This window comes from Chelonoidis abingdonii, chromosome 14 (genome assembly GCF_003597395.2).
Source record: "Chelonoidis abingdonii isolate Lonesome George chromosome 14, CheloAbing_2.0, whole genome shotgun sequence".
Classification (NCBI taxonomy): Eukaryota; Metazoa; Chordata; order Testudines; family Testudinidae; genus Chelonoidis; species Chelonoidis abingdonii.
In genome coordinates, this window is record NC_133782.1 from 7,286,840 (window position 1) to 7,300,942 (window position 14,103).

The 14,103-nt window shown below is 43.9% G+C and overlaps 1 protein-coding gene and 2 long non-coding RNA genes across 5 annotated transcripts in view; 2 read left to right on the top strand and 1 right to left on the bottom strand.

The window, feature by feature from the left end:
* The window catches only part of COL9A3 (collagen type IX alpha 3 chain), a 71,637-nt gene that overhangs the window by 22,954 nt on the left and 34,580 nt on the right, over positions 1–14,103 (bottom strand). The window contains exons 12-22 of the mRNA XM_075072224.1: positions 13,872–13,925; positions 13,269–13,322; positions 12,094–12,147; positions 11,076–11,129; positions 9,633–9,686; positions 7,851–7,904; positions 6,553–6,606; positions 5,215–5,268; positions 4,073–4,117; positions 2,876–2,929; positions 2,061–2,114 (exon numbers count right to left, since the gene is read on the bottom strand). Of these exons, the coding sequence (XP_074928325.1) occupies positions 2,061–2,114; positions 2,876–2,929; positions 4,073–4,117; positions 5,215–5,268; positions 6,553–6,606; positions 7,851–7,904; positions 9,633–9,686; positions 11,076–11,129; positions 12,094–12,147; positions 13,269–13,322; positions 13,872–13,925 (585 nt within the window). The remainder of the gene's footprint in view (positions 1–2,060; positions 2,115–2,875; positions 2,930–4,072; positions 4,118–5,214; positions 5,269–6,552; positions 6,607–7,850; positions 7,905–9,632; positions 9,687–11,075; positions 11,130–12,093; positions 12,148–13,268; positions 13,323–13,871; positions 13,926–14,103) is intronic.
* On the top strand, positions 873–4,758 carry LOC116837701 (uncharacterized). The gene is made up of 3 exons (XR_004376759.2): positions 873–988; positions 1,079–1,308; positions 4,617–4,758. It is a non-coding gene; the product is annotated as an uncharacterized LOC116837701 (long non-coding RNA).
* On the top strand, positions 5,574–13,949 carry LOC142047723 (uncharacterized). 3 transcript variants are annotated; one of them, XR_012656976.1, is made up of 3 exons: positions 5,574–5,620; positions 9,122–9,370; positions 13,005–13,949. It is a non-coding gene; the product is annotated as an uncharacterized LOC142047723 (long non-coding RNA). The 3 variants fall into 3 exon arrangements; XR_012656977.1 differs by lacking the exon at positions 9,122–9,370; XR_012656975.1 differs by lacking the exon at positions 5,574–5,620 and having other exon boundaries at positions 8,708–9,370.

Sequence of the window (14,103 nt, forward strand, 5' to 3'; positions counted from 1 at the left end):
TGCCAGGTCTACAGATCAGGGCTTTGGAGTGAAGCCTGGAGCTGGAGCGCAGAGCAGTAAGTTTGTGCCAGGAGCTGGAGCGGAGCCAGAGTGGAGCAACTGAAAAATGTGATTTCTCCAAATCCCTGCTACAAACTCATTCTGGAATCTAAATGTCCAGTTGAGGTCTTTCTGATTTGTGCATCATTAACAGAATCATTAACAGAATCTCTATTACTGAGAGTCAGATTAAAATCTAGATCAGTAACCCATAGCTGTGCTGCCTCTGCATGGCTCCCCAGCCTTAATTTTTTAAAGGAAGAAGACATGATCTAGAATAAACTCAATTAGCAGATCTAATTAAGTAAAATAGTGCCATTTTTATACAGGCCCTCCACTGACTATAACGACACTTTCATGGCTCTAATTTTTTCCTTCTGCTTTCATTTTCTCATTTAACTTTGGAACTGTCTTACTTACAACCAAATATCTATTTTTTTGCCTCCCCAATTTTACTTTGAAATTTGAGGACATAAAACAAATAATTTTTGTATCGCTACGATTTATTTACCTTTTCTAGGAAATTTAAAGAGCAAGCTGTTCTGAACAATAACTTATTAAACTGCTCAGTTTCTGCCCAAGTGGCACACACAAAAAAATCACCTTAGACGTCCTGTAGGCTTCCTGATTTCAAAAATACTTAAACAAGATCAAACCCCCCTGTAAATTCAGGCCCAACCACAACAGTAACACTTGTTGGAAAATAGGAAAATAAATGGTGTCCTGGAATTTTTAGTATTGTGAACGAAGCCAGTTTTTTATCTTACACCATTCTGCAGGAACCCAATGGGCAGCAATGCAATTATCTGTAGACTCTTCCTTCATTACAGCTCTCATAGCTCTTTATTCCCTGTGCTCGGTGGCAATGCTGAGAATGGGTATGAAGCATCCTGTTTTGGACCCAAGACTGATGAGATGCTTCAAACCAGAAATTCTTTACAATTTGCAGGTGAGGGGAAAAACCCAAGCAATTAGAGCTAGGCAAAACCCACTGTTTCATTTCACACAAGCATAAGCTTCCTTTTCAAAATCCCCACAGGTTTGTGCTGTCTCAGTGTCTGGATTTGAACCAACTCCCAAAATGAAATATCATCGAAAGCCTCAAACTTGACCCTCTTTTGCATCAAACTGTGCGGTCATGAGTTTTCTGTGATTTTAATGCAAACCATAAACGGGCCCAACTTTGCACAAAAGAGTGCAATGGCTCCCTGCATGTTTGCAAGCCTTTCGACACACCTCTTCCAAGCTTCAAGGCTGTAAGTAACCTAGGTGAGTTGTATGATTTCAAATGTTGTTGTAAACATTTTCTACAGCTATGAGATTTGCAAATGGGCTCTTTAAATCTAGCAGACAATGGCCCAACAGCTGGAAGTTGAAGGTAGACAGCATACATTTTTAACAGGGAGGGTCATTAACCATAGGAAACATTTACCAAGGGCTGTGGTGGATTCTCCATCACTGGCAATTTAAAAATCAAGATTGGATGTTTTTCTAACAGATCTGCTCTGGTTCAAATGGGAATTATTTGAGGGCAGTTCTCTGGCCTGTGTTATGCAGGAGGTCAGACCAGATGATTCCAGTTGTCCTTTCTGGCCTTAGAATCTCTGAATGACACCTAAAAGGGACGGCTTTCACGTTTAGAATGCTGGAGGCCAGGTATTCCAGAATAACCCTTATTATTACCAAATCAAGAAGGTGCTGATTGTCCAAGCTGCCATCATGTAAGGGCACCAGCCACATGAATCACATGGGACAAATTCTCCTCTCTGTTACCTCAGTGTAAATGTGGAATAAGCACAGTGACTTCAGTTTGGTTACTCCACATTTACACTGGTGTAAAAGAGAGGAGACCTTGGCCCATTTACTTTGGGCTAAATTCTTTGCTGGTGTAAATCCACAGACATTATGCCCGTAGAGGATGGAACCTTTTATTTTAGCTTGATGGTGGCTCTCAAGATTGATAACAGAGCTGTGTTTTAACTGCAGAAAGGTTATACTTGAAGAAGCAATGTTCTACTTACAGACACTCCTCTAGGTCCGGGCTCACCTCTCTCACCAGGGATACCGGCCTCACCCTATCAACAATATCAAAAAGTTATCGGAACTGTTCTTCAAGCAGGAACTTCACCCTTCCCAAGCCACTGTAAAACCATCACACAAATATATCATTCATGTCTCACATCACTGTCAGTTCATGGGTATCAGCTAGTTAATAAATTATAACAAAAATACCTAGCTCTTATATAGCACTTGTCATTCATAGATCTCAAACTGCATTACAAAAGGAGGTCAGTATCATTAGCCCCATTTTACAGAATAGGAAACTGAGGCAGAGAGCAGTGAAGTGACTTGCCCCAGGTTACCCAGCAGGCCAATGGCAGAGCCAAGAATAGAACCTGGGTTTCCTGAGTCCCAGTCCAGCACATTATCTTCTAGGGCACACTGCCTCTCTAGACTACTTATTTGACCCCACTGCAGCAGGGAAAGTGGTATTTGAGTTTCTAATGAACTGACATGTGACTTACATCCCACATCCTGCTCCCCAGATAAAATCACTCATAATGTTTCTACATCCACAAGTGAAGGACTGTTTTGTCAGCCCTCATTACCACTCTGTACACACATACTTTTTATATATCTTTGTATAAAAACCACATATATGTGTGTGTGTGTGTGTGTGTGTGAGAGAGAGAGAGACATGTTCATAACACTTATTATGGATATGCCAAGCTCAATTGTGCCAGAGAAGCAGCATGTGAGCTCAAGCTCAGTGGTGGAACTTAAGAGGCACTGAATAGAGTTTCATGATACATACATAAGATGTGGAGATACCTACAGGGATACCAGGCTCTCCTGATGGACCTGCCTCTCCCATCGTTCCAGGACTACCCTGTAGTGGGGAAAACAAACAGTCAACTGGGCAGAACTTCATAGTCACTTCTGTAACTTCCCTACCAACCAGCTGGTAGGAAAAGCATGAAATTAATAAGTCTTGCTGGGGAGACGAGATAGTAAAACGTGCTAAAAGACAGCAATAAAACTCCAAGAAGAGAAGAATGCTTATAGCATATAAAACTATAGAACAGTTATTCTAAAGTGCACATGCTGGAACTTCCAATATATTATGGAACACCATAAGTGGGAGGAATTTCCTCCTGACCTCAGCCAGTGATCAATCTACACCCTGAAGCACGAGGATTAGTAGCCTTTGTATATAGTACGCAATAATGAGGCTGATGCTAGATAGAAGATTGAAAGGGAGGGAAAGTCAGAACAAATGCACTTTAATGAGCAATTTTACGATGAGTTGCCTCAATCTGTTTCAGATTTTCTTTCATCAAACTTTGCTGAGAGCCAGCCTGGTGTCTCAAAGTGTAGGAATGAAATGCATTGTTGTAAAGATTCTGTGTAGCTTATCTTGAAGGGGACTGTTGATGCAGATTTACTGACAGTGCCATTTTACACATATTGTGTGGCAGCCATGTCTAGTCTTGTGACTTCAGGGTGAAAGTTTGGCAGTAGAGAGGCAAATTCCAAAATTCTGCCACTGGTAAGGATTTCAGAGGTCCGTTGGCAGTCTTTGGAATTGAAGCAGACTGTCTAAAGAAACTTGAGGGATCTTCCCACAATTAAACCCCTTGCACTGGACATTTACTCACTGGAGACTGAACTGTGCATTTTATACTTTCGCATTTCAATTTCCCGAAATACTCGTCAAAGTGAGATCTTCAAAAGTCCTTTTGAGAAACACCTGAGAAGGTACAATGTGCACAGCGAGGCGAATATCCACACTGTGTTACCTCAACAGGTGACTCAAGCAGACCAATTTTAAAAAGAAATGCAGGCCCTGATCCATAAGGACTCAATCTTGTAAATATTTATGCACATGTTTTCAGCCCTTTGACCTCAGTGAGACTATTCTGGAGCTCAGAATTAAGCACGTGTGTAAGTGTTTGCCAGATTGGGCCTAAAATTGCAGTGCACTAAGATGACACACACAATAGTTTCCCAGTGAAAACTCCTCCTAACTTACTACTTCACCCTTTGGACCCTTGTGACCTGGTCTTCCAGGTAGCCCCTGAAAAAAACAACAGAAATTGTGCAATTTGTAGAATAACATTTACTGTCTGATTAAACATATACGGGCATTTAGAATCGCAGGACATAAGTTTCTATTAGAGACATTTTTCCATGTGAAAACAATGGGAGAAATTACCGTCTAGTTCATTATCCAGAGTGCTACCGATACACTTCCCCACTGACGATAATGAGAAAGAAAGGCGAACATGAAACAGACAATAATAATAACAGTAGTTTGTACTTATATAGCACCTTTCATTCAACGATTCGCTTTACAAAGCAGGGGTGGGGGAAGTATTTATATCCCCATTTTACTGATGAAGAAATTGGAGATCAGAGATGTTAAAATTTGGCCAACAATGTCTTGGAGTAAGTCAGTGTTAGGAATACTGTAGACTCTGGTCTCCTGACTTCCAAGCCTTAGCCCCTTAGGCTAAGGGATAAATGTCATTATGATGCTAACATTTTTCCTCTTTGTTTTCTTTCTGAAATATTAGGACACACACTAACACCATGGCAACTTGCCTAGGGTTTCAGCCGCTCTGTTGTGGTGGCACTGGGGCAGAAGGTGTGCCACTGTCAACTGAGTCACTTCACAGTGACACAGCTGTGATGACACAAGAATCTGGAGTATTACTAGGTGATTATCACCAACTGCAGGGGACAGAATCACTTTATCTTTTCCTAAAGCCCCAGCAAAGTCTTTTGGCTGCAACTAGATTGGATCAGATCATTTCTTTTTATATGTTTCTAGCTGTATTGCCATGGTTTACTGTGCAAATAACCCAGACTGTTTCCAGTCTGTATAATATACTGTGCACAGACATTTGGCGTTCTCATGTTGCACCATGGGAAGAGAGTCTTATGTATGTGCTTAAAGATTTGAGACACATGGTGAAACAAGAGGCCAGATTTTGAAAGACATCTAGGCACATCCCAATGTGAGTTAGATGCCTCAATGTCTTCCAAAATTTGGCCCAAGGTGAGAAAAGCTGTTCTTGTGTCCTCCATCCCAGTCAAATGACAGAGAAGTATCACTCCTACATTGGGCAAGATGGTCCAACTCCTTTATGGGAACAATACTGTGATACTCACAGGAAGTCCGTTTGGCCCCTTTTCTCCAGGAGGACCGAAGCGGGCAGCATCACCCTGTAAACAGCGATAGGTTAAGATGGAGAATTGACTGATCTGATGCTATTCACATTAGTCAGGGGCGACTCTTCTGCAAACAGACGTTTTCCAGGCAGGCTTTGTTTCCCATCCACCCAATATTTGTAGAATCCAGAATCGCTTGTAATCTTGTGATTTTAGAAACGCCCTTTTGGATGAATTAATCCCATTTATACCCTCTCAGAAAATCTGTGCTCATTTTTATTATTATACCACACAGCGAGTTGCCTAAACCTTCCGACATTTAATTTCATTGTTCAGAGTTGGACGTTTTGGATCAGATTATCTGTTCACAAGCCAGCTTCAAGCCAGTGCATCTCCACTGATTTCAGTGAGTTACTCCTGATTTACGTGGCTGTTAGCGAGATCAGAATCTGGCCTTAAACTTTTATAGGGCCTAATAATGTTCTAAGTCACACTGTCGTAAATAAAGGAAAAAACTCCCTTGAAATCAATAAAGTTACATTGATGCAAAGTGAATGTAAGCGAGATCAGAATCAGACCTTCACGTAAATTCCTGGACAAAGATTCTAAGGGAAGTGCACCTGTCAAAATAGACCTATTGTATCTGCGAAAACCATATGCAGGCCCCAATTGGCATCTGAAGGTGCAAAATGGTAACTGCAATGCCTGTGTGCACACAAAGGATGAGATTCCAAAACCATCTAGAGGAAGTAGGCACCCAAGTCCCATTGACTGTTTTAGGTGTTTTTGAAAACTCTACCCACAGCTTCTAATTTCTCACTTGTGAAGGCTGTTCCTTTTTCCCAGGACCAACAGGTGTATTTCCATGAGATCACCTGCCAGGGTCTCCTTCAGAAATCTGAACCCCACAGTTACATGTCTAACTCTCTAGCACTTAACAGCACTTTCCTTGTAAGTGATGAGAACAAAAGGATGTCTCCACCAATAGTTCTGAAAGGACATTAAACATTTATCATAAGGAGGCCACTTATATTGCAGGTTTTGCCACAAATAAGCGGCTTTAGAATTAGTCATTGTGTAATAAGGATCTGTCACTTAACCCTGGTAATATCAGTTAATTCTAATGTCACATAATCTTTGGGTTTAATTTCTTGTTGCGATATCCCCAGGGCAGTCAGTGTGAACTATTTTCCTCTCCTGCTGACACTACAGGAAATCTTTCTCTTGAGCCAAAGTCTTTCTATCATTGCTTTTTCTTCAAGAAAGCCTATACCTGGGCACAGTGGATGACAGCAATTTAAATCTTTCTGCGTGGTGTTGAAATAGGATTTTACAAACCTTCTCACCATCGAGTCCGAGTGTTCCATCTCGTCCATCTTTGCCAGGCATGCCCTGAATAAGCGCACAATGCAGAATAAGATTGTGACACAGACACCATTGATTACAAACTCTCATGCAAAGGTTCAGAAACATATAAGGATCAGTCAGTCCTTTAGTGTTGAATTATAAAGTCCCCTAAAAGTATTAGGCTATGTCTACACTACTGCCGGATTGACGCTCTGGCAATTGATGCACTGGGGGTCGATTTAGCGGGTCTTCTGAAGAAACGCTAAATCGACAGCAGAGCGCTGTCTGGTTCACCTCGGTACTCCACCCGGAACAAGAAGAGTAAGATAAGTCAACGAGAGACAGCGTGGCGTAGACACCACAGTAAGTCAACCTAAGCTACATCGACTGTGTTACTTAGGTCGACTTACCACGGAAGTGTAGACATAGCCTTAATGAGCAATAAGTTCTTACAAATCCACCACTGGTTATAGGTTTCACTAACTTTGGATATGATGTTGCAGGTCATCTATTCTTAACCACAACATAAATTCTAGATCATAAAAATACAGCCCAGATTCTAATTCCAGAGAAAGCAGCACTAACAAATTCCACAAACACATACACTTAGGGTGACCAGATGTCCCAATTTTATAGGGGTAGTCCCGATTTTTGGGTCTTTTTCTTATATAGGCTCCTATTACCCCCCACGCCCTGTCCCAATTTTTCATACTTGCTGTCTGGTCACCCTACATACACTTCAGTTACCCAATGTCCCCATTACTGTGCAATATATTTTAAATTTTAAGCCAGAACCAGTAAGTGACTTGATTATATTAAATTTCAGGGTTACATTTTCATATGCATCCTCTAAATTTTGTCCTGCAACGTTTTAAGTCTGCAGACCTTTCCATTTAGACAGCCAACTGCAGAAATGCTGCTTGGGCTTAAATTGTAGGTGTAACTGTCCAGTCAGATTGGGCAGCCTTCACTCCTGTTAGGAAACAGTCAGGCAAATAGTCCCATCAACCGCAATGGGCCAAATTAACGAATGGACCAAAATCCAAACTTACTGAGGTAAAAAGGGAAATTTGCCACTGACTTCTACAGAACCAGCTCTGGGCTTGAACATGAGTATAAATTGCATAAACAGACCCTCAGTGTCCAGGTTCAGACAACTTTGAAAATGTAGCCCTTGATGTGGAGACTACATCAAACAGAAACAACATAAAAGCTCTTCTAACATTTGCTGTATTGTAAAGTCATGAACCAGGGAACACAGAGACTTGTAATTTTAAAATCTGACTTACAGGTTCTCCTATGGGTCCACTGGTCCCTGGTGATCCTTTTGGTCCAGGTCTACCCTAGAAACACACAAGTCTTTTATCATCCAGTGCTGGAAATATCCAGAGAAACAGTCATTAGGTAAAAGGATTAAATAAATTCAACATTCAAATGTTAACAGTATAGGTTCATTTCATTTAGTTTGTGTTTGACCTTGAGCTATCCACACACGGATAACTAGCTCATTTAGAGCATGAGACGAGCGGAAGATGTGTGCTCATCACGTCTCAGCATCAGCAGCCTGACCCAAATGAGCAAACTCCCATTGACACCAATGGCTGCTGAATCAAGCCCCGAGCCCATAGGCCCACACTTTTAAAGGTATTCATATGTTGCTCCACTTAGTGTTCTAAGGCCTAAATGACTTAGATAGCTAGGCATTTAGGAGACTAAATCCAATTGATTTTCAGTGAGAGACTGGTTTCTTAGGGCTAGTCTACATTGGGGGGTGGGGCCGAAATCGATCTAGGATACGTAACTTCAACTACGCTAGTCACGTAGCTGAAGTCGAAGTATCTTAGTTCGACTTACCTGGCCGTCCTCATGGCGGCAAGTCGACTGCCGCGGCTCCCCCATCGACTCCGCTTACTCCTCCTGCCGAGGTGGAGTACGGGCGTTGATTCGGGGATCGATTTATCGCGTCTAGACAAGATGCAATAAATTGATCCCTGATAGAGCGATTACTATCCGCCGATCTGGCGGGTAGTGTAGACGTGGCTTAAGTCACTTTTGAAAATGTGATGTAGCTGAGTAGATAATTTAGACCTTGCAATACTTAGTGGTAGAATGCCTAGACACCATTACAAATCTGAGCCTTAAAGCTCAGCTTTCTCAGAATGGCTGGGAAAATATCCCTGCTTTCCTCCCACTCACTTGAGCCCTGCTTGATGGGAAATATCAAGGATTAAATTAACTAGTCTGACCAATGGAGCAAGTAAAAGGATAAGAGTATAGAAATCCTGCTAAACTCTACCCTCCTTCCAACCTGAACTTCTGACAAAAAGATACAACAAATGATTGAACTATGTACAAGGCAATATCCTGTCAAAAGCTCAGACCTATGACCGGATATAATACATGCACAAGTGCACTGTTTTCCATGAAGAAAACTTATAAAAGTTTGTTTCTAAAGATCTTTCCTAGATTCATTTTAAGAGCAATAATATATTTAACACTCTGTTTCATAGAAATAGTAACTACCACTACTTAGCATTTATCCAGTGATTTTCATTCACAGACCCGGAAGTGATTTATAAGGATTAATAGGTATCATAATCCCCATTTTACAAATTGGGAACCTGAGGCACAGAGCGATTAAGTAACTTGCCCAAGCCCATCCAGAGAATTGAGAGCAGAACTGCGAACAGAACTATCTTCCATCTCCTGATAAGTAGTAGTTGCTAGATAAAGACATTTCAGAAGGATTTCTTGCAAAATTAAGTTGACATGGGACCTGGATCAAGGACATAACATCTCACACTGGAAGGTAAACGCAGTGCTCTGAGACCCCTTTGGAGCACAGGGTTGAGTTAAACAGATCCAAGGATTCTCCTTGAACCTATCTATGTGTCTCCTCCCCAGAAGTGCCTCTCATCCAGAGGCATGAATGTCAGTTTCTAACCTACCTTGAGAGTTTTTCCTTCTGCCAGCAAAGCGACACAAGTAGAATTAAGGCTCACCTCTTTTGTACAACTGCAAACTAGACTTCATGTTCATTATTTTAGTAGGCAAGTGTTTTATGCACTTACAGTATCCCCTTTAGGCCCTCTGAACCCTTGAGGTCCTCTGTCTCCTCGGTCTCCCTGGAATGATAAAAGAAAACCCATTAACCATCTCCGTCTTGATGGCCAGCACTAAGATGGTCTCCATGCTGTTCCCAGGAATTAGCCATGCCAGGCATGAGGGATGCCCACGTTTCACTAGGAGCTCTGCAATGCTTTCACAGTTACAATCACTAACACTGGGCACATGGGTGGGTTGCAATTGGGGCTCAGGCAGTGATCCCACAGGGTAGGGACGCTCTTCCCCACGTTCATCTGAAGTACGATCTTTGTTAAATATGGTGGTGAGGCTGGAGGGAAACTTCACCTGTTACCACTTGGATCCTGATTGCAGTAGTTCAATGCCTGCTGTGTAGGAAAGTGACAAGACCTGAATTTAGCTCACTTGGGGTGAATTTCCCCAGCGTAGTGGACCAGTCGCAGTCCCACCATTGGAGGGTGTGGATGGTTGCAAAAGCAAATGGGTTAAGGGACTATGCATCCACCATGCAACACAGAACTGGGCTCCATATAAACCACAGTGGAGGAGAGCCTTGGTGGCAGGGCAGGCAGGGTGGATGGTATAGTTACTGGGTCCACAATTCCATGGCTCAAGTGTCCCTAAGTCTTAAAACAGGGACCTATAATTGGGCAGTCTAGAGAGACTGGAGATCTGCCCATGGGGTGTGTGTGTGTGTGTGGAATTTGTCCCCCTGCCCCAAGCCCATCACAGTTCTCCTGCACAACTCCCATTCACTCAGGATTTATACAAAAGATTGTGTAATTCCATCCTTGGCACAGAACAGAATATTCTACCTTGGGGAAAAATGGTCTTCTGGGCTGGGAGCTAAACATGGATCTGGCCAAGAGGAGGGAATGGCAGGAGAGCAGATGCGGAGCTTGCTCAGTATCCTCTTACCAAGCGGAACATCTCCCCGCATAGACGGCATGAACAAAGCACATAAAAGGGAAGCCCACATCTGCTGAAGTGTGTGTGGAGGGAAAGGTGGGCAATGAAGAACTATGGGAAGTGTTGAACCTACGAGTGCCAGAATGAGAACTTGTCAGTGGTTGGGGGAAGACAGCATGACATCTGGGGCAGAGGAGATGATGTAGCTCTTAGTGTGTGCGTGCGGGGGAATAAGGGGCTGAGGAAGATGGGAACGATCCAGTATCAGATGGGAGAGGTACCAGTGGGAACCAGGAAGGTCTTTATGGAAATATAATTGCCTGTGCACATCTCACTCAGTAAGCACTGTGCTGACGCAACACGTGCGTTCTTTCTGGTGAGGGAACTGGGCGGTTCTGTTGTTCACTGGCAGTGGAAGGTTTGGTCTGGTGAACGCAAGCATTATGCACCAATAGTGACATTAGAGGCCATGGCCATGAGGATTCAAAGGAAACTCTACAAAAGTAAGAATGGATACATACTGCTTTCCCGGGAGGTCCTGGGAGTCCTGGTGGCCCTCTGAAACCAATAGGTCCCTAAAACCAGTAAGACAGCATTAAAATGCGGCCATCAGGACTCTTCTGGACCAAACACCCTAGCCACACCCTTAGCTGAACTATTTTTACAAAGCAAGAAAGCATATACATATCAATGGAAAGACGCAACATGCTCCTTAGTAACTGTTAGGATCTTAATAGACTCCAGCAGAGGATCTTGGTCTAAACCAGCAGGTTTTCACTCTGGGTCTCCTTGCTGTTATCTCCTCACCAGACTCATAACACTCACAGCTGTGAAGCCTTGGTAACGTACTTGGCCCTACAGAAGGACATGGCATCTTCAAGCTCAGCTGTTAACCCTTGAGCTAATGTCCAGGCACACCCGAAGACGACCATGCTGGTCAGCCACCATTGTTCAGTAAGGGCTTGATCCTACTCTCACTGAAGTCAGTGGTACAGGATTGGACACCGTAGGACATCAATGTTCATGATTCTCCCACCCCCTCATGTTCTAAAAATCTCTGTCCTCCCATTGGTTCTTCAGCTTTTCTTTCCAGATGGGAATCACATGCAAAACATTCAGAAGATGTTCCATTCCCCAGCCCTTTGCAAGGCTCAACAGCATCTTCATATCGTCACAGGAGATCAACTTGTCCCCCCACGCTTAGGTTATTACTCTAAGATAGGGTCCAATCTGTGGATAGCCCATGCACAGAACTCCCGCTGTCTTCAAGGTGAGTCCCCTGCCTGGAGAGCTTGCAGGATTAGGCCCACAGTCTGCACCCTCATGGGGCTTCCCCTGGCCAGTCATCCCACAGGGCAATGGGAAGTAACTTTATTCACACAGTGTCTAATAGCTGCCAAGAGTGTTGCTCTTACAGGCCGTGGACAGGAAATTAATTAGAGGCAGTGAAATCTAACAGGGCCACTGGATTTTATTCTGCATGGGTTTAATGAGGGAGAAGTCTAGGGGGAAAGTCTGGAGAAGATGATAGTTACTTACCCTGTCCCCGACTGGACCCTCTGGGCCAATGAGGCCTCTTAACCCTCTTGGTCCCTAGGTGAGAAAAACAACCTGTTAAAAGCCAATCAGCCAAATATAAAACAGTGAAGTGGAAAGAGATAAAAACGGGGAAGTGAAAACCTAAAAACCAAGGCAAAGAAGCCTTAAGAAACAGTGATGAGCAGAGGGATTTGGAGACAACAACAAACCCTGTCCCCAAGAACCTCTCCCCAAAGCAGAGAGGTCTCAGACTGAGACAATACAGTCTGGTTCTTCTGTTGGAGAGGGACAGATTCAGGGAGGTGGGTGTAATGGGGTGGGGGGACTTGCCCTTGGGCTGGGGAGCCTGAGGCCAAGCCAACCCTGATGATAGAATGAGCCCCACTTGAGGGGAACCAGGCAATTTTCTATTTATAGCAGACAGAGGCGGCAATAAGGGGGATGCTCAAGAGGCTGTAGTGAGAGAGGCGCCTGCCGGGAAAACCCAGAGACCAGGGGAATTGCTGCAGCTAGGAAGTGCTGGGAGCAGCCTCCTAAGGCAGGATGGACTCTGACCAGCCTAGGGTGGGGGTTGGGCTGTACTGAGCTGAAGGCTGGAGGGAAAAACTTTTGTGTTTCGCTTTGAACTTTAAGTTAATAAATCAGACCCTGAGGAGGGCAGTTGTGATCGCACTGGAAAAGCCCTGTGTGGGGTTTATTTGGAGATCCAAGAAGGGAAACTGAGCTGAGGTGCTGTGTGCGGGACTGCACTCAGGCCACCAGACAGCATTGTGAGGCAGCCATGCTTTTCCATGGGGATCCATACGACCCAGTGCGGAGCTCAGTCCCATTACCATCCAAACGTAGCACGGGCCCTTCGGCCTCTACCTGGGCCAACGAGATGAGTATTCACTTTAATGTTTCATCCACAGGATGGCACCACTACCAGGCCCAAAGCAAGGCTCATGCAAGACAAAGGGAGTCTTTCCATGGACGTCAATGGCTTTGGATCAGGCCCTCAATGCAGTCTGTTACCAGCAGTGCACTGCTGTGTCCACAATGGGTGAGAGAGGCTGGCCTGGGACTTGATCCCAGAGCCACATGCAGAGACTCCATCCGTTCACATTTCAAACTGAAATCCTGCGTGACTGGGGGGAGCATCAGGGGACTGCTCTGGTTTGAAAGGCAGATTTTACCTGCAGGCCGATGCTGCCTGGAATCCCTGGAGGACCTGGAGGGCCTGCGTCTCCCTGGGGATAGAAAACCAGAAAGTTAGACAAGATACAGTGATAAATCTCACCCTGGATCCTGGTAACCTTCTTCCCAAGAATCTTCTCCATGCTAACCCTCCCCACCAATCACTTCCCCGGACCCTCCCTCACCAAACCTATGGCCTCATGTTCTGCCTCGATGCAATTTCTTCCACCCACGAATAGCGTCTCTGTCAATTGGTCAGATAGTGAAGGCAACTAACTAACCAACTTGTGTGATCAATGCAGCGTTTGCATGAGCTGCAAAACCAGGCACAGCAAAACTGCAGGTGCCAAGTTAGAGTCCATGCTTGAAATTTGTGATCATAAAAATGATTCATTTTTTTTAGCTGAAATATTCTCTCTCACACATGAAATGATGGAGGCTAATGATCTTCAGTCCACATGCCAAGTACAATCAAATAACGGGCTTTCCCTTGCTGTTCAATCAATTGTCTCATTCTGCCCTGGCATCATCCTGAGACAAATCCCTTGGTCTTAATGCTTAAAAAAAATAAATCTAATTTTTTTCTTTAAACAGAGTTTTACCTTCTCACCATCTTTTCCTGTTTCCCCGGGTTCTCCTTTGTGGCCTGTATGCCCCTAAAAATAAAATCAAGAATGAGCTGAGAGTTTCATTATTGCCCTGTGGCAGGCTAAGTTATATAAGGGGGACACAGGATTTAAAGCAAGGCAGGGAATTGACTGAAGTTATTGGAGAGGAATTTACGCATCTGCTGTGTAGCATCATTCCTCTTTTCCTGGATGGGCGTTGCATTTA